Raw genomic sequence first — 26,934 nt, 5'->3', positions numbered from 1 at the left:
CTAACTATTTCCACAATTAGGCAATTGGAATGTTAGAATTAGCCAAAATACAAATTCTGATGGTGGATTGCACATACATACATCCATATTGTCATCCAATTTTTTCTAATCTAATATATAATTTTGAAATGTCCTGTACAAAATCACTTATTACATGGTCTTAATAAGCTACATTTGAAAGCAAGCATATAAATGAATGTTTTTAATATCTTAACTCTTCTGAGTAATGTATTTAAAGATATGCACATAAACAGAAAAATCAAAGAGAAAATATTAAAAATTCTCAAGTGATAGAATAATAGTCTTGAAAGTCAAACATTTTCATCTGACACAAGAATTTTACAGCTGTATATATAGCTTTTCTAAAGCAACACTAATGAACTAAGGCTAATAGAATGTTTATTTCAATTTTTTTCTTAAGTTGCATTACAAAACTTTAACTAACAAATAGTTTCTGAGGCCTCTACTGGTCACAGTTGACCATGTAACTGCACATGTATGCTCAGACCTAGGTAAGGTGTTTTTCCTTCCTTCTCCACAAAACAAATGCTGTCCAAGGGAAAGCCTGCAGCCTTAGGGCCAATACAGCTTCACACCAGTGTTGTTACAGGCATTGCTGTCAGAATTTAAAGGGCCAGAACAGAGACCATCAGACATTACATCTTACATTCTAACAATTCCTCCAATTCACTGCCCTGGATTGGTAATTTTTTATCAACCCTCAAAGGATGAAAGGCAAAATTGACTTTTGCCATATTTGAACTCAAAGCATAATAAGTCAGAACAAAAGCTGTGGGGTACTCTATCCAATGCTTTAATGACTACTAGCTTGCTGCCTCAACAGGTAGGCTATAAGCAATGAAAAGATGTGTTGACTTGTAAATCACAATTTTTAGAAGTTGAAGTAAAATAAATTCTTAAAACTTACATGATCTGATAAACATTTATGGTACATTTCAACATAAAGCTTTACAATGTTATATTCTTCTGGAAAAATTGGAGGGAAAAGTGTCTGAAAAATGAAAAATATGAAGATACTGATTTTTTTTAAATAACAAAACAACTGAAGTCTTAGAATTTTGTCCAAGAAGAGAATTTTCTATAGCCAAAGATACGAATTAATTTTGTTTTTGTAAACTTACCATCAATTAAGGGTGAAATTTCATTATGTCCTTTGTTGATTAAATGAGATAATTTACTGAACCTCTAAAACTCCACCACTAGGATGTAGATATTTTTGCAACAACTATCCAATATATCAAAATATTCCAGTTCTTTGCAACCATTAATAAACTTTGCAATACATTCTCATACAAGATATTTTATTAGATTAATAACATTAATAAAATATATAAAATGAAAAAAAACCCCCCAAAATAGTTCTGAATCACTAGTCATCTCTTTTTTCCTTTCTTCACATGAAGGTAATATGAATCCTTAAGTAGAATAGTAATTTAAAGTATTTGAAATATGCCAAATCTGCTTCGGCCATAATTATCATCTTTATACTTTTCTGTTACATAGAATGGAAAGCTATATTAATACAGTTCAATAAAGAAACAAATCAGTCTTCTTATTGAACTACATCATCAATTTTCAACAACTGCATTGAATACAATTCTATAAAAAAGTTGTTTTCTAATTTTTTTTTTTTAATTTGAAAACCCCTTTGAAATAAACATTGATTAAATAACATGAATTGCACTTCTGAATTAATTAAATGCCAAAGAGAAATCATTATTAGGATTATCACTAGTATATTGTTTTGAAACTAAAAATCTTTATTTCAAAGATTATTGAATGAAATTGTCATCTAACTTAGTAGCATGGGCCATTACTTAGCTTGGCTTCATAAATCTCCCCTTGGATAGGAAGCCACTTTATAACAGCTTATATTTCCAATTGACTTGATATCTATTCATGACAGATAGGTAAACTGAGAACTGAGGTAATGTAGAATAATATATTCTTCCCATAAACACAACAAAAAACCTGGATTTGAATTCATCCATTTGAACTCAAATCTACTTGACTATCTCACTTCTTATTAGATCACTGACAATCAACTAAAGTCTGTCTTGAAGTAGTGTATCAAGAGTAAGTGAGCCTAATAGAACACATATTTCTTTCCTTGTTATTGGCAAAGGCTAGATCTGCAGGTATGAGATATATATCTCTTGGAATTTGACTCAGTCATAGAATTAACTCACTAGGAGTTTACCATAATTCTGTATTAAAAGTTTTGCTATTTCCTATTATTTTTAACAATACTTGGCATTTTGAGAAAAGGATTATCAAGAACAAAGAATATCTTTAATAATGAAGCACTATTGTATTGCTGAGCACAGGATCTCTTACTTTACAAGTACCATGTTCTAAAGAGCATAAAGACATCTGAGTTATGTGGAATAAATCAGAGAATAATATGTATAAAGGACAAGTTAAATGAAACATTTCAACCAGGAATCAAAACTGCATAGCAAACTGTTTTCCATGAGCTTCTCCCTATCATATAACCTAAGTATATTTAATTCTTCAGTTATAAGCTGTAAGAAAAATATTAAGTATGAGATACAAATAATGTCTTTTGTCTCTTTCTTCCTCTTGGGTAAAAATACTTTTTAGGTTACAGAATAATTATATAGAATACAATATACAACCTTAACAACTCTGAAATCTTCTATCATGAGTTTTCTGGTAATTTCCAAATGGCGTACAAGCCACATTTTATTATCTGAACGGTCTTCCAGCTGGTTGCATTCAATTCTGAAAATATAATTGCAACAATTAACAACCATAAAACTAATACATATTTGAAAAGGGTAAGATTTTATATTGGATTCTTACAAGTGAATGTTTTTAAAAATAAAAATATGAAATTATAAATTAAATAGCTAATATTTTTGATTGAAACAATAAAGAGAAATCGGTTCAGTAACAGAACTTGGATAATTATCTGTTGTTTTCCAACTGATTGTGTTTCCGATTACACTACTAGCAGGTGCTCTGTTTGTAGTACTATTACAAAGCTATAAGGTCCAAATCATCAAAATAATAATTCTGAAAACCAGTATCATCTTGATAAAAAGAATGTTACAGACAATACTGTTACTGTTTACTGTTTTACTTGTTTCAGTCATTTGACTGCGGCCATGCTGGAGCACTGCCTTTAGTCGAGAAAATCGACCCCAGGACTTATTCTTTGTAAGCCTAGTACTTATTCTATCGGTCTCTTTTTGCCGAACCGCTAAGTTACAGGGACGTAAACACACCAGCATCGGTTGTCAAGCGATGGTGGGGGGACAAACACAGACACACACACATATATATATATATATATATATATATACATATATACGACGGGCTTCTTTCAGTTTCTGTTTACCAAATCCACTCACAAGGTTTTGGTCGGCCTGAGGCTATAGTAGAAGACACTTGCCCAAGGTGCCACGCAGTGGGACTGAACCCGGAACCATGTGGTTGGTAAGCAAGCTACTTACCACACAGCCACTCCTTTTTATCACACACTTTGACAACTGTAGGTTCTTTGAAGTTCAGATGTGGAAATGTAAAGGAAATTGTGATATTGATGCCTTTCCCAAAGGTATTAACATCATTAAGATAAAATAGTTGACTAGCAGTTAAAGCAGGATCACAAATTCAGTTTGCTGAAATTATGTGGAACTTATGTCAATTCCAATATAATCTTTTCTTTTCTCTAAGTGCAGGGTTAATACTATAAGAGAGGAGATAAGTCAACTGATTCAACATCAGTACATCACAGTTAAATATTTTCTACTTCAGACAGGTGAATAGGATGAAAAGCAAACTCTACTTTGGCAGGATTTGAATCTGAGATGAAGCTGAATATAAAACTGTCACACTCACTACCTACAGAACATCCATAATCATTTAAATACAGAAATATTACTAAAAATAAATAAAATATTGAGTCACAACAATCTTAAAGACATAATATCTCAAGAAAAAAGAAGCAATAAAGGAGCCTTTAAATGGTTGAATAACTTGCAAAATATAGCAGCCAAATCCCCCTCAAATCACACCCTAACATCTTAAGCAAAGTAGGATACATTAGGCAATGTAGTTCCTGAAATACTAAAAGCAGAATGATTACGGCTGGAACACTTTTGATTCCAGGTCTGCTAGATCAGGGCTGACCTGGACTTAAACAATAACAAGAAGAGACTCTAAAGATACAGACCTGTCAGCAGTTGCCTCTCTTAAAACTTCAAATGCTTTTTTGCGCCATCGCTTAGGTCTACCAGGAGGCAGGAAACCAAATTGGTCATGCTTTCTCAAAGCAACTGTATCAATTCTGGAAATATAAGACATTAAAAACTTAACAAAAACAAAAAAAAAGTTACAACAATTCATCATTATCATCATTGTTTAACATCCGCCTTCCATCCTGACATGGGTTGCACGGTCTGGTGCAGAAGCCTGCACCAGACTTCTGTGTCTGTTTTGACAGGGTTTTTACTGCTGGATGCCCTTCCAAACACCAACCACCCATCAGAGTGAATTAATTGAAGAAAATAATTTTAAAATTATAAAGTGTGTTTGAATAATGATATAATCAGAAATGAAATAATAAATTTTTACAAAAGAAAACAGCAAAATTCTTTCTTACATTAAGGTTTAGACTGTCAGAAAAGATAGAAAGATCTATAATATCAATACCTTCCACAAGCACATTAGTAACACAAAACAACGATGGAGACAACACATTCACTCATCATATTAAAAATAACAGCCAAATTTCCCCCAAATCTCAACTCATTGTTTCAAAATAAGGAAAAAAACTGGATAAAGCAGTATTGGATATCTATACTATATATAAAACAGAGATGTGTGTGTAATCGCTTTTCACGTGAAATCGACTTCACCAAATGCTTCCATACTTGTAATGCATGAATAATTTGACCTCGGATAAATCTTAGGCTCTTCATTTGTTTTTTTAATTAAAAATAAATAATATTGCTTTATATTTAAGATTCACTTCTTTAAAAAGGTTCCTCAATGTCAACTTCCGGTATTGACGTAACAACCGCAAAAAGCTTCACTTTCTATTTTGTGTGTTCGTGTGTATGAGAGAGAGAGAGAGAGAGAGAGTAAATACTACATACACACCGCTCTCTCACTCTGTCTCACACACACACCTTGACTCACTCACACTCTGTCTCTTACAAACACACACATACATAAATGTATACAAACATATTCACAAAGACACACGTGTGTATGCACGTGCGTGCGTGTTTGTAAGATACATAGTGTGAGTGAGTCAAGGGCTGTGTTGTCATTTGCATACATCCAAAGATGTATGTATATTTATGCATGTACGTATACATGACAACAAACCTCTCTCTCTCACTCACACTCTGTCTCTTACAAACACACACATACATAAATGTATACAAACATATTTACAAAGACACACGTGTGTATGCGTGCGCGCGTGCGTGTGGGGGGGCTCCACAATCGCCATTTATTTCAATTACTCTTCTGAGGATATTCACGTAAATCATTTTTTTCATTTAATCATCATCATCGTTTAACATCCGCTTTCCATGCTAGCTAGCATGGGTTGAACGATTTGACTGAGGACTGGTGAAACCGGATGGCAACACCAGGCTCCAATCTAATTTGGCAGAGTTTCTACAGCTGGATGCCCTTCCTAACGCCAACCACTCAGAGAGTGTAGTGGGTGCTTTTACATGTCACCCGCACGAAGGCCAGTCAGGCGGTACTGGCAACGGCCACGCTCGAAATGGTGTATTTTATGTGCCACCCGCACAAGAGCCAGTCCAGGGGCACTGGCAACGATCCCCATTTTAATTTTCGTAAAAGTTTCCAAGTACCAATGAGGCTTTTTGGCACATCTTCAATTTTCCCCATTCATGAGAGGCGCCCAGCCATCATTCATCTGAGAGTCCATCTACAGAATGTCCTCAAATTTCTATACAGCATATTTTGCCTTTTTTTCTTCAAGTATATAAGCAACAATTTCATTCCCGAGCAACGCCGGGTGCCTTTGCTAGTACTATATAAAAAAAAAAAAGAAAATGATGGTGACAGCTGGAATGCCTTTGATTATATCAAGATTCAAAATAGACCCTTGTGAATCATTATATCAAGAAGTCCACCAAATGACAAAACATAAAAGTCCTACATCTGAATCATTTAACATCATTGTGATACATTTGTAGTGAAATTACCTATCGCCATTAGATACAAAACTGCTATCGCCATTCTTCTCATTTAAATATAAATAAACGCGAACGTAGGGGAAAACACCAGCCTTGTCATCACGTGACTGATTATTATTTGAAGCGGCAAATTCTTCGAACCTTTCCCGCCAGAACGCAAACTGACCAATAACGGCCCCTAATAAGGTCACGTGATAGAGTATTAAACTGAAGCCATCGGGAGCCAATAGTTTGTTATAAATAGCTTTAACTCGGTGGACAAATTTGTCTCGGTCCAGTTTCTCTTTGAGATCTGTTCCATGTACCACGCGACAGCAGCAGCAACAAATAGCCAGCGACCACTTCAACAGCTTCGTCCAGCCAACGATGACCACCGCCGTCGCCACATCAGCAACAAGAGTCTACGACTACTAACCAGCACCATCGTCATGACCAACACGATTACTACCAAGCATCAATCTCCACCAGCGTCAACACGACTTTCTATGTACACCAAACTAAACCACCGCGGCACACATCTCTCTCTTCGATTCTGTTAGGTGACTTAGCTTCACCACGATAATAACAGACAAGAGATCTCAGCCTGCGATAAACGTCTGTCCTCAAGGCCCTGGCATCGAAGCCAAAACACAACTAGTGATAAGTACACTATAGGAAAGGTTCTGTATGTGAAGTGAGTTGGCTGAGTGTGGCAGAGCTGATCACTAGTTGTGATGTCGTGGCATCGATGCCGGGCCGTGATTCTTGTTATACAGATGTTCGTCGTTTGGCAGAGCTTATCACTAGTTGTGTTTTGGCTTCGATGCCAGGGCCTTGAGGACAGACGTTTATCGCAAGCTGAAATCTCTTGTCTGTTTATTATCGTGGTGAAGCTAAGTCACCTAACAGAATCGAAGAGAGAGAGATGCCGCGGTGGTTTGGTGTACATAGTAAGTCGTGTTGACGCTGGTGGTGTAGAGGCTGCTTGGTAGTAATCGTGTTGGTCATGACGATGATGCTGGATAGTAGTCGTAGACTCTTGTTGCTGATGTGGCGACGGCGGTGGTCATCGTTGGCTGGACGAAGCTGTTGAAGTGGTCGCTGGCTATTTGTTGCTGCTGCTGTCGTGTGGTTCACGGAACAGTCTCTAAGAGAAACTGGACCGAGACCAATTTGTTGGGTATGAGTTGATCTATTTATAGCGTTAAGGGGGCTCCCAGACGGTAGCACAAAAACACTATCACGTGACCTTATTAAGGGCTGTGATTGGTCAGTTTGCGTTCTGGCGGGAAAGGTTCGAAGAATTTGCCGCTTCAAATAATAATCAGTCACGTGATGACAAGGCTGGTGTTTTCCCCTACGTTCGCGTTTGTTTATATTTAAATGAGAAGAATGGCGATAGCAGTTTTGTATCTAGTGACGATAGGTAGTTTCACTACACAGTTGCCAAATTGTTTCTTGAGTTAATACAAGATTGCAGCATGAGTATTCCTTGCATATTGAAAAAAGAAGGTTTGAGTATCCAACAATGAAATGAAATCAAAACATTCTATCATTCATTATCATCATCATTTAACATCCATTTTCCATATTGGCATGGGTTGAGCAGTCTAACCAGAGCTGACAAGCTGGAGAGCTAGACCAGGATCCAGTCTAATTTGACTTGGTTTCTATGGCTGCCCTTCCTAATGCCAACCACTTTACAAAGTGTGTTGAGCGCTTTTTATGTAGCACTTTTACAGGTGCTTTTTCTGTGGTACCAGCATGAGTGGGTGCCTGACAATTCATGGGCTGTTCCTAAGCGTTTGGTTGGTTGCCTTCACATTATTAGTCTGCTTAAAAAGAAAAGCTCAGAACGATTCTACAGTAACATTACAAAAAAGTGAGAGTAACTGTTAACATGATTTTTAAAAATCCATTTCGTAAATTACAGGGATAAGAAATTATTGAAAAGAATTACCTTTCTTCTCGTTCAATGATACGAAGCACAGTGACAATAATAGTCGGCTCTTGCCTGACAGATATTAAGGCTCGTTGAAGTATAATCCACAATTGTTTGCCAAGTGCTTCAGAAAGTTTTTCAACTTCAGCAAAATAATGCTTTAAAGTCTAAAATAAAACAGAATGGCAAAAATGAAACAGTTGTTTCGATACAGTAATTGAAGTAACTCTTAGACATATTGGCATAATAAAGGAAAACACATGAGAAGTTACATCATGTTTCAAACAACTGATATCAGCAAATCAAAGTGAGAGGTAATGTTCATATTAATTTTACAGAGAGAGAAAGAGAGAGATGTTTAACACTTCAACTACTAGCATATTATCAACAATGCAATAGCATGCAGAATATTAATATTTTAAATTCAGAAACATTCTAACTGATTGAGTTCTTGTAAAAGATTGCTGTTAATAAACATAAGCTTAACTTTTACACGTTAACCATTTCATATTTAGTCAAAACAAAGTTAGGCGCAGGCATGACTGTGTGGTAAGACGTTTGCTTGTCAACCGCATGGTCTGGAGTTCAGTTCCATTAAGTGGACAAGTATCTTTTACTATAGCCTTGGGTTAACCAAAATCTTGTGAGTAGAGATTTGGTCAGTGGAAAGTGAGATAAGCTAATTGTGTGTATATGTATGTGTGTGTGTGTGTGTGTGTGTGTATATATATATATATATATATATATATATAGTCCAACCCATGCTAGCATGGAAAGCGGACGTTAAACGATATATATATATAAACACACACACACACGTTTGTATGTGCTTGTGTCTGTCCCCACTTCATTGCTTGACAACCAGTGTTGGTTTGTTTACAGTCCTGTAACTTAGCAGTTTGGCAAAAGAAACTGATAGAATAAATGCCAGACTTAGAAAAAGAAACAAACTAAAATGAAACTTTTAAAAATAATTTAGGTTATCTCAAAATCATAATATTCCAAAAAGTTTCTTACATTTTTGTCAGTGGGACTTTGTTGAGGCTGTCGGTGAAGTTCCAGAAGTAAATCATCTCGAGACATTTCCAGGTCCATTAAACTACAAAGTAAAAATAACATAATCAATAAACTTAATAATACTAAAAGTGATACAAGAATTATAAAAGATACTACTACTACTACTACTTAATAATAATAATCCTTTCTACTATAGGCACAAGGCCTGAAATTCTGAGGAGGCGACTAATTGATTACATCAACCCCAGTGTTTCACTGGTACTTAATTTATTGATCCGGAAAGGATGAAAGGCAAAGTTGACCTCAGCGGAATATGAACACAGAATGTAAAGACGGACGAAATGCTGCTAAGCATTTTGCTGGCATGCTAATGATTCTGCCAGTTCGCCATGTTAATAATAGTAATAATCCTTTCTACGATAGGCACAAGGCCTGGAATTTGTGTGGAGGTGGGGATAGTTGATTACATCAACCCCAGTACTTGACTGAGACTTAATTCATCGATGAAAGGCAAGTCAACCTCGGCCGAATTTGAACACAGAATATAGCGGCAGATAAAATACCGCTAGGCATTTTGCCTGGCAGGCTAACGATTCTGCCAGCTCACTGCCTTAATAATAATAATAATAATAATAATAATAATAATACACCAATTTTTCCATTAGTTGGTAATTATAATTGTTATTATTATAAAGCAGTGGAAATTCAAACTTCACAGAGATATTAAGTTGTGTCTGTTTATGTGCTGAGTTTAACTTTATCTTCTGGGGTTGAAAAAAACAAGTACCACTCAAGCATGACTGTTAATATGACCAACTACTTTTGTTCAGTCCCCCAAAATAAGTAGCCTTATGCTTATGTTAGAAATCATCATCATCATCATCATCATCATCGTTTAACGTCCGCTTTCCATGCTAGCATGGGTTGGACGATTTGACTGAGGACTGGTGAAACAGTAGAATGCTGGGCTCAATGCATTGTGGTATTTCATAACAAACCTTTATATTCTGAGTTGGAGTTGACTTTATCTTTCATCCCTTTGAAGTCAATAAATAATGTATCAATCACATACTTGGGCTAATTCAACCAATTATAATCATCCCCTTAAGTTAGAAATAAGTTGATATTATTACTATTATTATGACTGTTATAATGATGATGATGATGATGATGGCGATGATAAAAATATATCATCATCACCACCACCATCATCATCTCTGATGCACTGTCAAAAACAGAGTATTTTGATTCACTTGCACCACATAGTTGTCAATAACATTTTAAAATTTTCATCCAGTCAAAACAGAGTTCTGTTTTTTTATTGCCAGCATATGATAAAATCATGCAAACTATATATATGAGTCAACAAGAGAGATTCCATATGGTCACTTGATCTGCTAAATCAAATGACTACAAAAACAGATAAATATCCTTCAAAATCCTTCAAATCACATGCAACCATCTTAACCCTTTTGATACCAACCCACCTGAAACCATCTCTGGCTCTGTAGTACAAATGTTTTGTTTTCAAAAGTTCTGAATTAAAATCTTCCACCAAACCTTAGTCACTATGTTCCTAACACTAGCTTAATGATAACTTAATTTTTTTTACTAAATTCTTTGTTATATTTAAAATTGATAGAAAGAAACACAGAGCATCTCAACTGAAATATGGTAACAAAAGGGTTAAAAAACGAAGGACATGTTATAATGTAATCTTAGATATTGCAAAACTTATGTCATAGGTCAGATTCTTCAAGGCTGATCAAGGGCTATCAATAATTAAACCTAATAATTATAATATCAGCAGAAATAATTGGCAGTATTCGCATATAAATATATAATTTAGGAAATAAATCTGAACTACACAAAAGTTTGTCTTTTTTTAAATAAGGAAAAAAAAAAAAGAGTTTAATTAGAAGCTGAAATGTTCTTTGAGAACTTAATACACAACTTCACTTCATAAAACACTGCATCTCACTGAAAATTTTCCCTAAGAATATTTACAGGACAGTCAATATCGACTTACAACCTCACAAACTAGATACAGTGGAATCGTGTCAGGAACCAGGTCACATTTGGTGTGATGAAAATTTTGACACCAAATAATAAATGTTTAAGTTAAGTGAACAGTTTCTGTGTGTTTCTGAATGGTTCATATATGCCTTCCATGCTGTAATCATTTTAGCTTCAACACATGGTCTCAGATCAGATTACCTGTCAGGTACATCTCTAAAACTTCAACAAACTGTCTTAAGTATAGCTTTGGTTTCTTGATTTAACTAGAGAACAATCAATTAATTAATACGAAAATAGATTTTGCTACATACTATTTGTGTGCTTGAAGCAGCTTGCTTTCATTTATTAATTCTTGTGTCTTTCTTACAGTTTCTGGAACTTGAAATATGTGTTTCAAATTTTCAACTGCGGCATCCAGCTACAAATAAAATACATATCATTAGTGAGTGTACAATATGATAAAGTATAGGTGTACAAATGATTATTTATTTGTGTATATTACAATTTAATGGTATACTATACAAGATGAGAATTTATTTGTGCACAGTTTATCGGAGTATAAGATGATTTATATAATTTAGTTGAATTAAATATGGTTATTTTTTTTTCACAGCCTAAAATATACCAACCCTGATCAATTGTTGACTCTTTGTGCAAATTATACTATATGTTATATTATATGTTTTTACATATATATTGTTGTTCATTTGCTTAACAACTGTTTTTTTCCCCATGACAGCCTGGTTTAGACAAGGTGTTATTTGATGCAGGATTTTACAGCTGGATGCTTTCCTTTTACCTGCCTTCACTTGTTTTCAGATGAGAGATTTTTATATTCTAGAAGTCTTTGAAAGCACAGTGAGCAGACAGACTGTCATCAAGGAATGACAGCATCAGTACCATTTTCCTCAAATGGTGACAAGCAATATATCAACATACATGCACATTCACATGCATAAATACAATGTACACTACATGCTTAATAAGTTTCATCATTATCATCGCTGTCGTCGTTTAACGTCCACTTTCCATGCTAGCATGAGTTGGGTGGTTTGACTGAGGACTGGTGAACCAGAAGGCTGCACCAGGCTCAATCTGATCTGACAAAGTTTCATGATTAATTCAAACAACGTGAATAAATAGGCATTACATTTGATAAAGTAATCTGAATACTAAATGGATCAATGCCTATTACTGAACACATTTTTCAGAAATTGCACTACAGAAGTTCAATTATAATTTACTATAACTTAAATCAAACAGATTAAAAATGTTGTCATAAACATTCATGCTATATATATAAATATCTACAGCTGGATGCCCTTCCTAATGCCAACCACTCCGATAGTGTAGTGGGGACTATTATGTGCCAACGGCACGAGGGCCAGTCAGGCGGCTCTGGCAACGACCACGCTCAAAAGGTGGACCAAATTCTTCACAAGGTATTACAATAGAAGACACCTACCCAAATGCTGCACAGTATAGAGAGTGTATATTAGACAGACATAAATCACTAACATAAAAACTCTTGCACAATCACTCAAAACTTGATTTAACAATTAAATTTCCTTTATCAAACCTGAAAATACTTCAAAATATTTTTAACAGAAAAGACTGTACATGGTTACTTAAACTGGTAGAAATGTCACCCAAATTTCCCTCAATAACATTGATATTGTAGTCCTACATTTGACATGTTTAAGAGAAGGCTGAGACAGTCATGATTGGGCTAAACAACAACAATCAATCAATCAATGAAGTTTGAAACAGACCAACACACAAGACCTCCTATCCTTGACCAGTCTCTAACAATTGTATGAGATGGAAATTAAACATAAGGAGAGGGGTGAAAGAGAGAGAGAAAGAATGAAAGTGTGAGACTTCATAGCTAAGATATACAAACCTGGCAGAAGTTAGCATTTTCTTCTTGCACTTTGCTCAAACTTTCATGTAAGGAAGCAATGGACTTGTAAGATTCATCGATGGCATCCATGCTGGTATAAAAGAAGGTAAAGAATTAAGCATTTTATTTCAGTATCTTGTTACCAGTGTTACAACTCATCAATTCTTCATCTACAATAGAAAAGTAATTCATCATTACTGTTTTACAACCACTGATTCTATATACAAATTGACATTTGCATTTTTGGTTGGACCCAGTTCTTCTCATAGATGGATATCCAAAATTATATAGATTGATAACATCATCATCATCATTTAACATCCATGTTCGAGGCTGGCATGTTAGTTTGACAAGATCCAATGAGCCCTAGAGCTGCATCATGCTCCAGTATCTGCTTTGGAATGGTTTCTCTAGCTGGGTGCCCTTCCTAATGTCAGCCACTTTACAGTGTGTACTGGATGCAGTGTTTATGCCACCAATACTAAATGAGTTCACCATGCAGCTTGCAAGTCTACATAACCAGAGGAAGTAAGGGGACACATCTCTATGGAAGGTAGAGGTTAAGGTACAATAGAATGGGTTGAAGTAAAATAGGTTCTTGTTGTAGAGGAGCTACATGGCTACTCATATTTAGGGGAGAATGAGAATGAACCAGTGGTATCTCCAAAGAGTTAAATAGTAGTGATAATATCCTTTATCTAGAACTCTAAAACTTTCACAGATTGAATGTTTTCTGTGTGAGAGAAGTACCACATACAAGATTCCAAAAAATGCTGAAAAGATTCCCAAGCAATGTACAGCTATTGCTAGTCAGGTGTTGAGTTTGTCAGTTGTTGGGAGTGGTCTCATCAGCCAAGGCACCAATCTATTGTCAGTAATTATCATTTCAACACTTTCATTTGTGAATCACTTATGATGTATTCTGGACTCAAGAATGTCTGAAAGGTCTTTAGATATATCTATCAGTAATATTGAACAGAAAGAGAGGAAGTATTTGTTTATCAATACCACAGAAAAATTTGACAGTGGTGAAAGCATGAAGCATCTGAGTGAGAAGTCTGGCACTGGAGCAATCACTATATACAGCTTTAAATATCAGAACATTAAACTATTGCAGCAAATGATGACCTGAAGTTTTTATAAAATAGAAACAAAACAGCATAGAGCAAGAAATGAAAAGCTGGATCATGTGTTGATTGAATAGACATGTCTAGCTCTAGAGTGAACATATGTCATTCAACTGACTGATGATCATGAAACAGGTAAAACTCTATGAAGTGAATACTGAAGGCAAATGCAAACATTCACAAGGCTGGGAAGAAAATTTTTTTAACAAGTCATGACATAAGATATTTAAAGAGTTGTAGTGATATGGTACCTGGTGATCACAAAAAGCTGAAAAATTCAGTGATGTTTACAAAGATCACGACTAATAAAAACAGCAGAATCATTTGCCTGCTGGACAAAATGCTTAGAGGTATTTCATCAGTCTTTACATTCTGAGTTCAAATTCCACCATGGTTGTCTTTTCTTTTCATCTTTTCAGGGTCAATAAAACAGTATACTTTTGCTGAGATGTACAAGCATTCATAAGGATAAACTTGCAATGGTAGGGAAAAGCCTGCATCTTCACTGTTTTAAAAGTATGAATACATTACAAAACATTTTTGCACTAACAAAAGGATAACCATCACTAGGGACAGATTTATCTCTTTTGTTTATTTTTAGTATAGTATTCAAAGGAAAAATTATTACATCTAAACACTATATTGCATGCAATGTCAAGAGATGGACTGTTGACATTTTGGCCTGTTGGCTGAAGCAGTAGAGGAAAAAGAATATGAATAATTGATCTTCCAATCAGTTGTGGTTCCAGAAGCCAAAAAACAGATTTTGCAGATTTATACTGTCATAAAATGGTATTGGAAAAGGTTTAGAAATGTTGAAATTGTTTTAAGCAGCTCACCTTTGCTTTATCTCATAGACATCTTGCAGTGCACTCTGTAGCTGATTTAAGCCAGTCCTTACTCCATCAAGTTGTGACTGTACAGCTGTTTTCAGCATTGCTTCTACTGAAGCCTAAATAAAAACAAAGAATAATTTAAACCCAGTGTAATAGATGCAGTGATCATCATCATCATTGTTATTATCATTATTTATAGGGTTACAATAGTTTTCCAATACTTGAATGGATGAGATGTTTATTTGCTAGAATAATGGAATAATCAGTGTTAGGTGCCTTCTGAACGTATGACGATGTGCTGAGTACTCCCACATCTTAGCCTCAAAGACATTTTATACAATTTTTTAAAGATAAAAATTTCAATTTTACTTTGATCTTCTGTTTTTTTATTGGATTCAATTGTCAAGTCATTTGTAGTCTATGTTAGACAACTTCACAAGAGTTTCTCATAGCTATTCATAATGAGGCAGACTGAGTGATTGAGAATGAAATATTTCTGCTCAGAAGACAAAACTGACCAGCTGCAGCTGGACTGGAGCTAGAATATATACCATTGCAATAGAATAAGGACCATTGCAAATCATTATGGTTTTGGTCACCAATAATATCTATTCACAGCCACATGCAATAAAGCACTCACAGTCAAGGGATGAATTGTTAATATTTTGCTCAGCTGGAACTGTGAATGTAATATAAAATTCAGTTTACTTGAAAAACAAGAAAAATTATAGATACCTTTTTGCGTGCAACACGTCTCTTATATTGATCAACTTTTTCCAGCTGGTCAGGTCTCTGAAACATAAGATAGACAATAAAATAATATAAATAGATTAAGTAATGTTCAAATAAGAAGTTTCCCCACATCTTTAATTTTAAACACATAATCATCATCATCATCATCACATTGCAGGGTTTTGTGGCGAGAGAGTCATTGATACTACTGGGGGATTGGAAGAATGGACGAGCCGAACTCTTATAAAGAGTAGTGGTTGGTAGTAGTCAGTGAACATATGGTAGTCTTGCGAAATACGTCATGTGAACACATTGATTTAACCTCTGCTGCATAATTTATCTATACCAACCTGTGGCAGGATATAAAACAAGGTCAAGACAAATTTTCTACAGCTGGATGCCCTTCCTGTCACCAACTCTTACTTGCTTCCAAGCAAGGAAATACATCCCTCTGGTCCTTTGAACATGACCAGAACAATGGCTAGGTAGGTTTTCAGGGAAGATTGCAAATGAAGGACACCACTTGTATGTGGGGACATTCATTGACAACTATTGCACAATGTTAAGATGAGTGCATGTATGAGCACACACACATGCATGTGCACTTGTATGTGGGGACATTCATTGACAACTATTGCACAATGTTAAGATGAGTGCATGTATGAGCACACACACATGCATGTGCACATGTGAATGTATGTATGCATGACGGAATTAAGAAAGGCATCCAACCATAGAACTATACTAAAACAGGCAATGGAACCTAGAGTGGCTCCTAGCCTTACCAGCTTCTGTCAAACTGCTCAACCTATGCTAGAATGGAAAACAGACACTGAATAATAATGATGATGGGCTCTTTTCAGTTTATGTCAACCAGATCCACTTACAAGGGTTTGATTGGCCTGACACTTTTGTAGCAAGCACTTGCCCAAAGTGCCACTCAGTGGGACAGAACCTAGAGCCATCTCAGTGGGAGGGCTTCCATAGGTCAGGTTTGATCATGAATCAGCATCTGTATGAGTTGATGTAAGCAAGGATTTTGTGGAAGACTACCAGTTGCCCATTTATACAAATCTCCTCTCTCCAAGCTACAAGTGTTATCCAAACCACTGGTCCAGGGTTGATACAGCCTGGCACCAGTGTCATCAGAAACATGGCTGTTAGAATGCAAATGGGTATCTCATTCAACACTGTAACATCATTATCATAATTTAACATCTGCTTTCCTAGCTAGCATGGGCCAGGTGGTTTGACAGGAACTGGCAAGCCAGAGAGCTGCACCAGACTCCAATTATCTGTTTTGGCATGATTTCCTAACTATCATTTACACATTGCAATGCTTCAAATAAATTACAATACACTTAAACTAATGTTTGATTTTTCTTTTCTTAGAAGAAAATCTGGATTTTGCCTCAAAACATTCACTTCACTTGAAAACTTCAAAACTGCATGAATTTTACACAGGCTCAGGAACAGTGGGTACAAGCACACCCACTAAAATGTTTGGATGGGGCAATGAAAATGCTTTGAACATCCTGGGTTGGATGTGGGTTTGCACCCATTAAGCAAATTTTGTTCCTGCACTTATGGAATTTTATAATCATCATCATTATCATCATCACCACCACCACCGTCATCATCATCATTATCAACATTTAATGTCCATTTTCCATGCTGATATGAGTTGGATGGTTTGACAGGATTTGGCAAGTCACAGGGTTGTGTTGAATTCTAATGTTAGCTTTGGCATAGTTTCTATGGTTAGATGCCCTTCCCAATGACAATCACTTTACACACTTTACAATGTGAATATATATTACAACTAAATAAAAAAAATAATAGGAAGAAATGTGCAAAATGGATGTTTCAAAATAAGTAATTTTGGTTAATTAAATTATATAGAAAATATTTTTTTTTAATAAAAAATTTTATTAAAAAAGCACACAATTAATTACCTGGAAACGACTGGATACATGTTTTGCTGCATTATCAATAGCTTCAGCTTCTAACCTTCCAAGATCCAGCGGCGCTGGTGGTGTTGAGTTACTTTCTCTCATTTAGGAAATTTCAAAATTTACTGCAAAAAATGAATAAACAACAAAATATTAATAAAACTTAATTACCAATTTTAAATAGAAGACAATCTTATCTTATTGCTGACGTTTGTTCAAGACTTTGTAGACATTTAAATTTTATATGCATATTTGATTATAAAAAATTTCTCAGGATGGTCATAACTGGAATACCTTTCATCACTGATCTACTTGATCATTGCCAACCTGGGACTAAATTGCATACCTTATAAGCAAACATGCAGTTAGCAACCATGTTGTTCTTACCAATAGCTTCTACCATGAGTAAGACTAAAGATTCAATAATCTCTGGTAGTGTTCATTCAACTGAGATTAATGCATGGGAACATAGAAGTACTTCAGGTGGTGAACAAGCATACTATAAAACCACTTTGGGAGTGGTGAATCCTTAATTCTTGTCAAAACATTTACCTCAGAGAGAAATAGATAGGGCTCCTTAGCTGCCTTATGGTAAATCCAGAAAAACAAAAACTAAGAGAGAATGTCCTAAGAGAAAAATAAGCCATAGTGTTCAGCTTTAAGGTAGATTCTGAGAGACTGCATTTCCAGCACATTTTTGCAGTATGGAGGTACCAGTCATCTTGGGTCACCCTTGCCTCTGGATTTATCTGTTTCATAGTGAATTTAGTGACACAGAGAAACTACAGTAGAGATGGTATTTCATGACAAATGCAAGTGATACCTGACTGCTTGCAATAACAGTGACCACCTTTGATACCCAAGGTCCATATTCCACATTGTAAGAGGAGATAACTGTGTATTGAAACTTTACAGTGGCATTTGGTGTGCATATTTCTCAGGCACATGGTAGGTCTAGTCAAAGTAGTAGCAGGTGAGGTTTTCCATGCTCTATAAGAAGTACAGTTATCAATGGATACATAATTGAAGATGGATTTGGATGTACAGTAATTAAAAGATCTAGACTTAAAGAATAAGATGGTCATCCACAAACATGATAGATAACCATAAACTACACAAAATAATCACTTTCCCTGTAATACATTGTAATTTAGTCTCAAGTCTTCTCTGATTTGGAAGATTTGTGATTAGAAACATTTCAGTCATGTGTATCCCATTTTTTTTTAATATCAATATCAAGGATTATATTTTCCAGTATATCACACCTTGTTTAAGTTGGCAAGGTGTTATTTGAGGAAGATTTCTTTGTTATTTCTAGTAGAGCAATCACAGGATGGCCAACTTCTGTACTGATAATTGTTTTAGGTATTGTCAAAAACTAGTCTTAACAATAAATAAGATATGTATAAACTAAATACAAATGAGTGAATTGCTGAAAGCTCACTTGGTATGGACATATATACTGTTGTGAATCCATCTCCCAAACAATTCTTTAGAGTACAGTTGAAGAAGAGCAAAGAAAATCCTGGTTTGACATCATGAAAACCTGAACAAATCTCAATACTGCAGTCCTTGTGTATGTAACAGAGGAGAGAGATCAGGAGCAACTGTTGACTAATGGCATAGGAAAATGATGATGATAGATTAAAAGATGAATCACAACAACAGAGTGCTGTTGTTATTTGGCTCCAGATCAACCCCAATCAAATTTCCAACAATGACCATCTTGAGTCAAACAGAGGAACAACCACAACAAAGTAAAGAGTTTTCTTTGTTTACAATATCTGATATATCCTGCCCTTATTTAGGATATCATTGTGCGATTTGATTGCTATTTCCTGTAGGTCAAGTAATCACACAGAGATTCCCCATTGGCTCGAAAAGTGTTTACATGCATGAAAAGTACCATGCAAGTAAAAGGAACTAATGACTTAGTCTCTATTCTGGTTATAGTAATTTATTTCATTTAGGCAACTTATGTCTTTGAAGAAAGAATGGATAGCATAAATCTAAATCTAGCAATTGGCTATTTAGGGCACCAGGGCATGGTTCATGCATGCGCTTGAGAGTGTGCATGTGTGTTTGTGTGTATATATACATACATACATACATATATATATATATATATATATATATATATATATATATATATATATATATATATATCTCAAGGTACAAGTAGGGGTTCACCAAGGATCAGTCTTCAACCCTGTCCTGTTCATCACAGTCCTCCAGGCAATAACAGGAATTTAAGACAGGTTGCCCCCGGGAGCTCCTCTATACTGATGACCTTGTTCTTATTACTGAATCACAACCAGAACTAGAGAAGGAATTTCAGATGCAGAAGCAAGGTCTAGAATTGAAAGGCCTTAGAATTAATCTAGCAAAAACCAAAGCCTTAGTAATTAGGAAAGCAGACAAACCACAAATGCCTTCAGGTAGATGGCCCTACTCAATCTTCAGGAAAGGTGTAGGTAGAAATTCCATAAGATGTACCTGGTATAAGCTATGGACACATAAGAGGTGAAGCAATATCAGAACAAGGTTAACTGGGAAAATAGTTTTTGTGTGTGGAAGGTGCACAGGTACAATTAACACAAAAAAAGTACAGAAAATAGACTCCATCAAATGCCAGTGGGGCAAGTTAGAAGTAGTTGACAGCTTCTGTTATCTAGTTGACCAAGTCAGTAGCTCCGAAAGCATGGCTGTGAGAATAAGAATAGGCTGGACAAAGTTCAGCGAGCTCCTACCTCTAACTAAAAGGCAGACTGTATGATGGCTGTGTGCGAACTGTGTTATGCTACACAGCAGTGAAACATGGGCTGTAACCATCGAAGACATGTGGAGGCTTGAAAGAAATGAAGCTAGCATGCTTCATTGGATGTGCAATGTCAGTGTACATGTACGACAGAGTATACGTGTCTTGAGAGAAAAGTTGGGTATAAGAGGCATTAGATGTGGTATGCAAGAGAGACAACCTCGCTGGTATGGTTATGTGATGTGTATGGACGAGGACAGCTGTATAAAGAAGTGCCGATCTCTAACTGTGGAGGGAACCTGTGGACGAGGTAAACCCAGAAAGACATGAGACAAGGTGGTGAAATATTATCTTTGAACATTGGGCCTTATGGAGGCAATGACTAGTAACTGAGACCTTTGGCAATATGCCGTGCTTGAGAAGACCCATCAAGCCAAGTGAAATTGTAGTCATGGCTGATACCATTGTCATGTAACTGGCACCCATGTTGGTGGCATATAAAAGCACCTCTTGAGCACTAGGCCTCACAGAGGCAATGTCGCCAATACCAGTGTTGTATAACAAACACCTTTCAAGCATTGGGCCTCACAGAGGCAATGTAGCCAATACAGGTGTTGTGTAACTAGCACTTGTGCTGGGGCACATAAAATGCATCTTTCCAGCATTGGGCCTCATGGAACAAATGACAAATGACCAAGACCTTTGGCAATATACTATACTTGAGGAGAAGACCCATCAAGCCAACTTGTGACAGATACTAGTGTTATGCAATTGGCACCCGTGCTGGTGGTACGTAAAAGCACCCATTACACTCTGAGTGGTTGGCGTTAGGAAGGGCATCCAGCCATAGAAACCATGTCAAATCAGACTGGAGTCTGTGCAGTCCCTCAGCTTGCCAGCTCTGGTCAAACAGTCCAACCCATGCCAGCATGGACAACGGACATTAAATGATGATCACACACACACACATATATATATATATATATATATATATATATATATATATATATATATATATTGGTATTACCTTGAATATGCTAGGCCCAATGCTGGAAAGATGCATTTTATGTGCCCCAGCACAAGTGCTAGTTACACAACACCTGTATTGGCTACATTGCCTCTGTGAGGCCCAATGCTTGAAAGGTGTTTGTTATACAACACTGGTATTGGCGACATTGCCTCTGTGAGGCCCAATGCTTGAAAGATTGTACAATAGTACAACCTTAAAAAAGCTAGCATTCTACAAGGCTCAGGTAAGACCAACAATAAAATACTGCTCTCACAGGTCGGACGGTGCTGCTACTACAGCTAAACTCAGATACCCTAGACTGCATCCAGAGAAAGGTTACTCACTGAAACGCCCACCCTCCTACCCACAGTTGTGTTGTTTCTATAACCTGCCTCTTTTTTTTTTTTTTTTTTTAACGCTACTATAATGGCCTCTGTTAACCAGAGCTAGGTCGTCTTGTACCGCTTCTGCTCAGGCATTCCCGGCTCACTCATCTCTTCTCCTTTCGTCTATGTTGTGTTTATCCTTAACGACAGATACGGTACAAACCACAACGCACGATAGTTTCTCCCTAAAGTTCTGACTCACTAGAAATCTCTCCCTGCGAATTTCGACTGGCAACAGTTTAAGCAGAACATTAATACCATCAATCTTACTGATATAGGAGGATTTGCGACGATCATGAACAGTGGTCCTTCCTCTAAATACTGCAAGTTATATATATATATATATAAAGTCCTTTATGGATGCGAAACCATTGGTCATATACTTAACTGTATATATATATATATATATATATATATATATATATATATATATATATATATACAGGGTGTCCACAAAGTCTGGGTACATGGGGATTAACACATACTTTAAGAAATTATTTCTTATATTTAATTGTTTGTTATGATTTTTTTACTCCCTGTACCCAGACTTTGCGGACACCCTGTACACACACACACACAAACTTGGGTTTTGTCAACTGAATCTGGAATTTCTATTTTAATTGAAAGACTGTTTTCTTTTTTCAAGAAGAAAATTCAGTTCCGCAAAATATCTTAAAAACGTGATATTGATTACAGAATCATTTGACAAGTGTTTGTTATTTCATCGTATCTATACTAAAAGTAAAAAATATATATACGTAAATATATATCGTCAGTGGTTACAGAAATTACAATAATTCATGAATTATAATATAATAATATATGTTTGTTGTACTTACGATCGCAAGAGTATAAAACAATTTATCATTTCACATAAATAAACAGTTTAATATATAAACGTTGAGAAAAATTATTAAGTATCAAATTAAACGATTTCCTGTCTCAAGGGAAGTAATTCTCATCTTCAAATATTTTTCAACTCACAAACTAAAGATTTTCATTTTTAACTCAGGGAAACGTTACTTCACCTCGATCTACTTGGTGTATAGATAGGTATTGTTTTGTAATCAGCAACGCGTGTGAAGATATAAGTTTTAAGTTCCTCTTTTATTTCTTATTTCCTGAAGAATGTACTGTCATATCTTCCCCCGCTATCTAAACAGAAAAGGACACATAGCACAGTGTAGTAGTTCTGGATATACAAAAAAAGAAAGATGGGACGGTCATTGCTAGAATGCCTTTGGTTATATGTTTGCTCTACCAGAAGTGACCTCCGTCTAAACAACATCTTGGTGTATAAAATTGCTAAATACGTAATACGTAAAGTAGTAGATGTTTTTATTTAGTCTCATGTCAGCTTTGATTGTTTCTGTCAATGCGTCTGTCTGTATATCAAGGCCGACAATATGGAATTTTTTAAAAGATGCAATGGTGTGATTTGAGGAAAATTTGGTTGCTATTTCTAGCAGGTCGAGTTACCGTGAAGCTCAATCATTGGCTCACTTTTCACTGAGTGTGCCTTTATGGCTGCTCCAAAGTTCCTCTAATCAGCTCCTGTTTATGGTACCCCTACTTTAAGAGCAAACATAGATTTGGTGTGTTTAATGTATGTCTTAATGTACAGGAACTTTGGCAAAACGTTTGTTGCAAGATAGTGACTGATTGTTCCTCATCTTATTTGTCAACTTAAGATATATCTTCTGTCCAAGATTACGATTTATAACTTGTAGTAGAAGCCACCAACCTCATTCCCATCTAGGAGATACCTGTAGTTGGACGATTTAACAGCTTCCCAGTTGTGCCTTCTGTTTATTGACCACTACATGCTTAGTGGACCTATAGCTCATCTAAAGAAAACTTTTATTTGTTAAACGTTCTTTCTCTAGAGAACTATAAGTGAATGAGATTTAAGGGTCATCAAGACTAGCAAGAGTTGTTCGGGTCTTGAGGTTACAACATCAAGTTCCCCAAACATTTTTCATTTATTTTGGCAAGTGCCTTCTACTTTTGTCCCGGGTGTCTCTAAGATTCTTGAATCATGCTTACTCGTAATTAGATTTAGGAACGAATATGGATGTTGTGGGTTTAAACTTCTTTCAGAATTCCCCTCATACAAATTTGTATCTGTATATCTCATTGGCCACTGGCAGTTGCAGACCCTAAGAACACTGTTATACATGTTTAAGGAGCATGTTATATTATTCTGAATCTAGATTTCTCACATCAAGCATTTTCTTGTGTTTTTATTTCAATTCATAAACAGTTTGTGTTTTGTATTATAATGTTGTAAAATTTTATGAACAAGTGTTCGGGTCCTGATGTTACAGCATCTAAGTTTTCCAAACGTCCTTCTTTTATAGGTGCAGACATGGTTTGTAGTTAAGAAGTTCACTTTTGCAACTGTGTTCATTGGGGGTTAGGGTGCGGCATCTACTTTAGCCCGGGCTAAATTGGGTGGAAGCTTCTCACATGTGTGACAACTTGACAAACTGAGCGGTTGCAAAACAAGATTAACTGGGTATTTACCAAACTTCAAAAAAAGTATTCGCAGCAATTTGAGCGACAAAACTGTTCAAGACGGTGCCCCAGCATGACCGCACTCCAAAAACTGAGACAGGTCAATAAATTATACTAAAACAATATTGCGGAACTATGAGCGATAACCACAAACGACAAACATAAATAATATTCAGGAACAGCGGGCGATATTGGGAGCATTGGTATATGTTATATCTATAAGTTCTTATTACGCGAAGAAATTACATTCGATTTTCACAATACGCTGTTATACGCTGTTATGTACAAGGAGCAAGAATTGAGCAAAGTTATCTCCCTTCGTTTTGAAGTTCTAAACTTTTCACGTCTGCAGACTGATATTTACATTTTTTCTTCCTTTGAGAAATTTTCAAAAGTTCATTCGGATGTAAATTATTACTTCTAGTCCTAGTTTGAATGATCCCTTTCAGCATATCTAAATCCAATCGTTTGACCTCAGTTTGCTGTATCTCTATTCCCGGCAAGTTGATTTCTTTTTATCTCGGCAACATCCCATTTACTCTTATCTTCTGTTTTTTGTTTCAGTCATTGGGTTTCTCCACCCCGAGCGGATAAATCTTTCGCCTTATACTAAATATTTCCGTGGGGAGGAACATTTTACTATGAAAGGTTTAGTTGAACAAATCAACCCCAGGACTTATATTTTAAAGTTTGGCACTTATTCTATAGGTCCTTTTTCACCAAGCCACTAAATTACATCATTATCATCGTATAATATCTGCTTTCCATGCTGGCATGGGTTGGACGGTTTGACGTTGGAGCAGTCCAGACTCCAATTGTTTATTGTGACATGGTTTCCAAGGGTGGATGCCCTTCCTAGCGCCAACCACTTAACAGAGTTTACTAGGTGCTTTTTATGTGGCACCGGCACCTGAAAGGGCATGCCAGTATGTGTGGAAGACAGAAATTTTACTCAGCTTGACACGTCTTATCAAGAAGTACAGTAAATCGTCACATCTGGTCCCTTGTCATTTCCTCAGTGAAGCCCAGCATTTGAAGACCCTTTCTAACCACTTCATCCCATGACTTCCTGAGTCTACCCCTTCCACAGTTAGGTCAGCCGTTCTCACCCATACACATCACACAACCAAACCAGTAGTCTTCTTTCTTGCACACATATGAAGCCACTTATACCCCGTTTTCCTCTTACACCATTTGCAGTCATACCTCACTGCCATATAATATAGCTGTACGTACACAAGCATCAGTGGAGGCGCAATGGCCCAGTGGACTCGCGGTTTCGATTCCCAGACCGGGCGTTGTGAGTATTTATTGAGCGAAAACACCTAAAGATCCACGAGGCTCCGGCAGGGGAGGGTGGCAAACCCTGCTGTACTCTCACTCTTACTTCTTGTTTCTGTTGTGCCTCTAATTCAAAGGATCAGCCTTGTCACACTGAATATCCCCGAGAACTACGTTAAGGGTACACGTGTCTGTGGAGTGCTCAGCCACTTGCACGTTAATTTCATGAGCAGGCTGTTCCGTTGATCGGATCAACTGGAACCCTCGACGCCGTAAGCGACGGAGTGCCAACACAAGCATCATACAGTTTGCCTTTCACTCTGAGAGAGAGGTCCTTAGTTACCAACAAAGGTAGGAGCTCTCTGAACTTCGTCCAGATGTTCTTATTCTAACAACTACACTTTCAGAACTTCCTCTTCCATTGCTAACTTGGTCTCCTAGGTAACAAAAGCTATCTACTACTTCTAATGAACCCCGCCCCGAGCATTTGAGGGAGTCTATTGTCTTTCTTTTACTTGTTTCAGTCGTTTGACTGCAGCCATGCTGGAGCACCGCCTTTAGTCAAAGACATCAAACTCAGGACTTTGTAACCCTAGTACTTATTATCGGTCTCTTTTGCCAAACTGCTATGATACAGGGACATAAACACACCAACATCGATTGTCAGGCGATGGGGAGGGGGGACAAACGCACAAATATATATATATATATACGAGTTTCTTTCAGTTTCCGCCTACCAAATCCACTCACAAGGCTTTGGTTGGCTCCAGGCTATGGTAGAAGACAGTTACCCAAGATTCCATGCAGTGGGATTGAACCCAGAACCATGTGGTTGGGAAGCAAGCTTCTTACCACACAGCCACGCCTACACCTATGTCTCTAAGATTCTAGAAGCATGCATACTTGTAAAAATGTATGCATTTTTAGTGCTTATTGTTCCTGCACATTTGCCACAAAGATTATATTCTTGGTTAACCTTCCTGTGACTACTACACCTCTATATAGTGGAAGGTTAACAAAGAATAAATTACATGGATGGAAACAAGGCTTCTTTCAGTTTCCATCTACCACATCTGCTCACAAGGCTTTGGTTAGTCTGGGGCTATAGCAGCAGACACTTGCCTAAGATACCATGCAGTGAGACAACCCAAAATCATATTGGGAAGCAAGCTTATCATACAGCCATGTAAGAAAAATAACAAAAAAAAAAAAGTATCAGGAACATATGAATTACACTGCTGATGTT

The 26,934-nt window shown here is 36.4% G+C and overlaps 1 protein-coding gene and 1 pseudogene across 1 annotated transcript in view; one reads left to right on the top strand and one right to left on the bottom strand.

Moving 5' to 3' along the window:
- LOC106868053 (exocyst complex component 3) overlaps positions 1–22,843 on the bottom strand; it is a 48,790-nt gene extending 25,947 nt beyond the window's left edge. The window contains exons 1-11 of the mRNA XM_089349406.1: positions 22,730–22,843; positions 17,741–17,862; positions 15,789–15,845; positions 15,057–15,169; positions 13,091–13,181; positions 11,499–11,605; positions 9,169–9,250; positions 8,170–8,318; positions 4,223–4,336; positions 2,661–2,766; positions 929–1,012 (exon numbers count right to left, since the gene is read on the bottom strand). Coding sequence (XP_089205532.1) covers positions 929–1,012; positions 2,661–2,766; positions 4,223–4,336; positions 8,170–8,318; positions 9,169–9,250; positions 11,499–11,605; positions 13,091–13,181; positions 15,057–15,169; positions 15,789–15,845; positions 17,741–17,842 — 1,005 coding nt within the window. The 5' untranslated portion in view covers positions 17,843–17,862; positions 22,730–22,843. The remainder of the gene's footprint in view (positions 1–928; positions 1,013–2,660; positions 2,767–4,222; positions 4,337–8,169; positions 8,319–9,168; positions 9,251–11,498; positions 11,606–13,090; positions 13,182–15,056; positions 15,170–15,788; positions 15,846–17,740; positions 17,863–22,729) is intronic.
- A 2,128-nt stretch (positions 22,844–24,971) lies between these two features.
- Positions 24,972–25,087, top strand: LOC128247443 (U5 spliceosomal RNA; annotated as a pseudogene).
- Positions 25,088–26,934: the final 1,847 nt, after the last annotated feature.

This window comes from Octopus bimaculoides, chromosome 3, assembly GCF_046866305.1.
Source record: "Octopus bimaculoides isolate indiv1 chromosome 3, ASM4686630v1, whole genome shotgun sequence".
Classification (NCBI taxonomy): Eukaryota; Metazoa; Mollusca; class Cephalopoda; order Octopoda; family Octopodidae; genus Octopus; species Octopus bimaculoides.
Note: the sequence above shows the minus strand (reverse complement) of the source record. Positions and strands in the feature narration are given on the sequence as shown.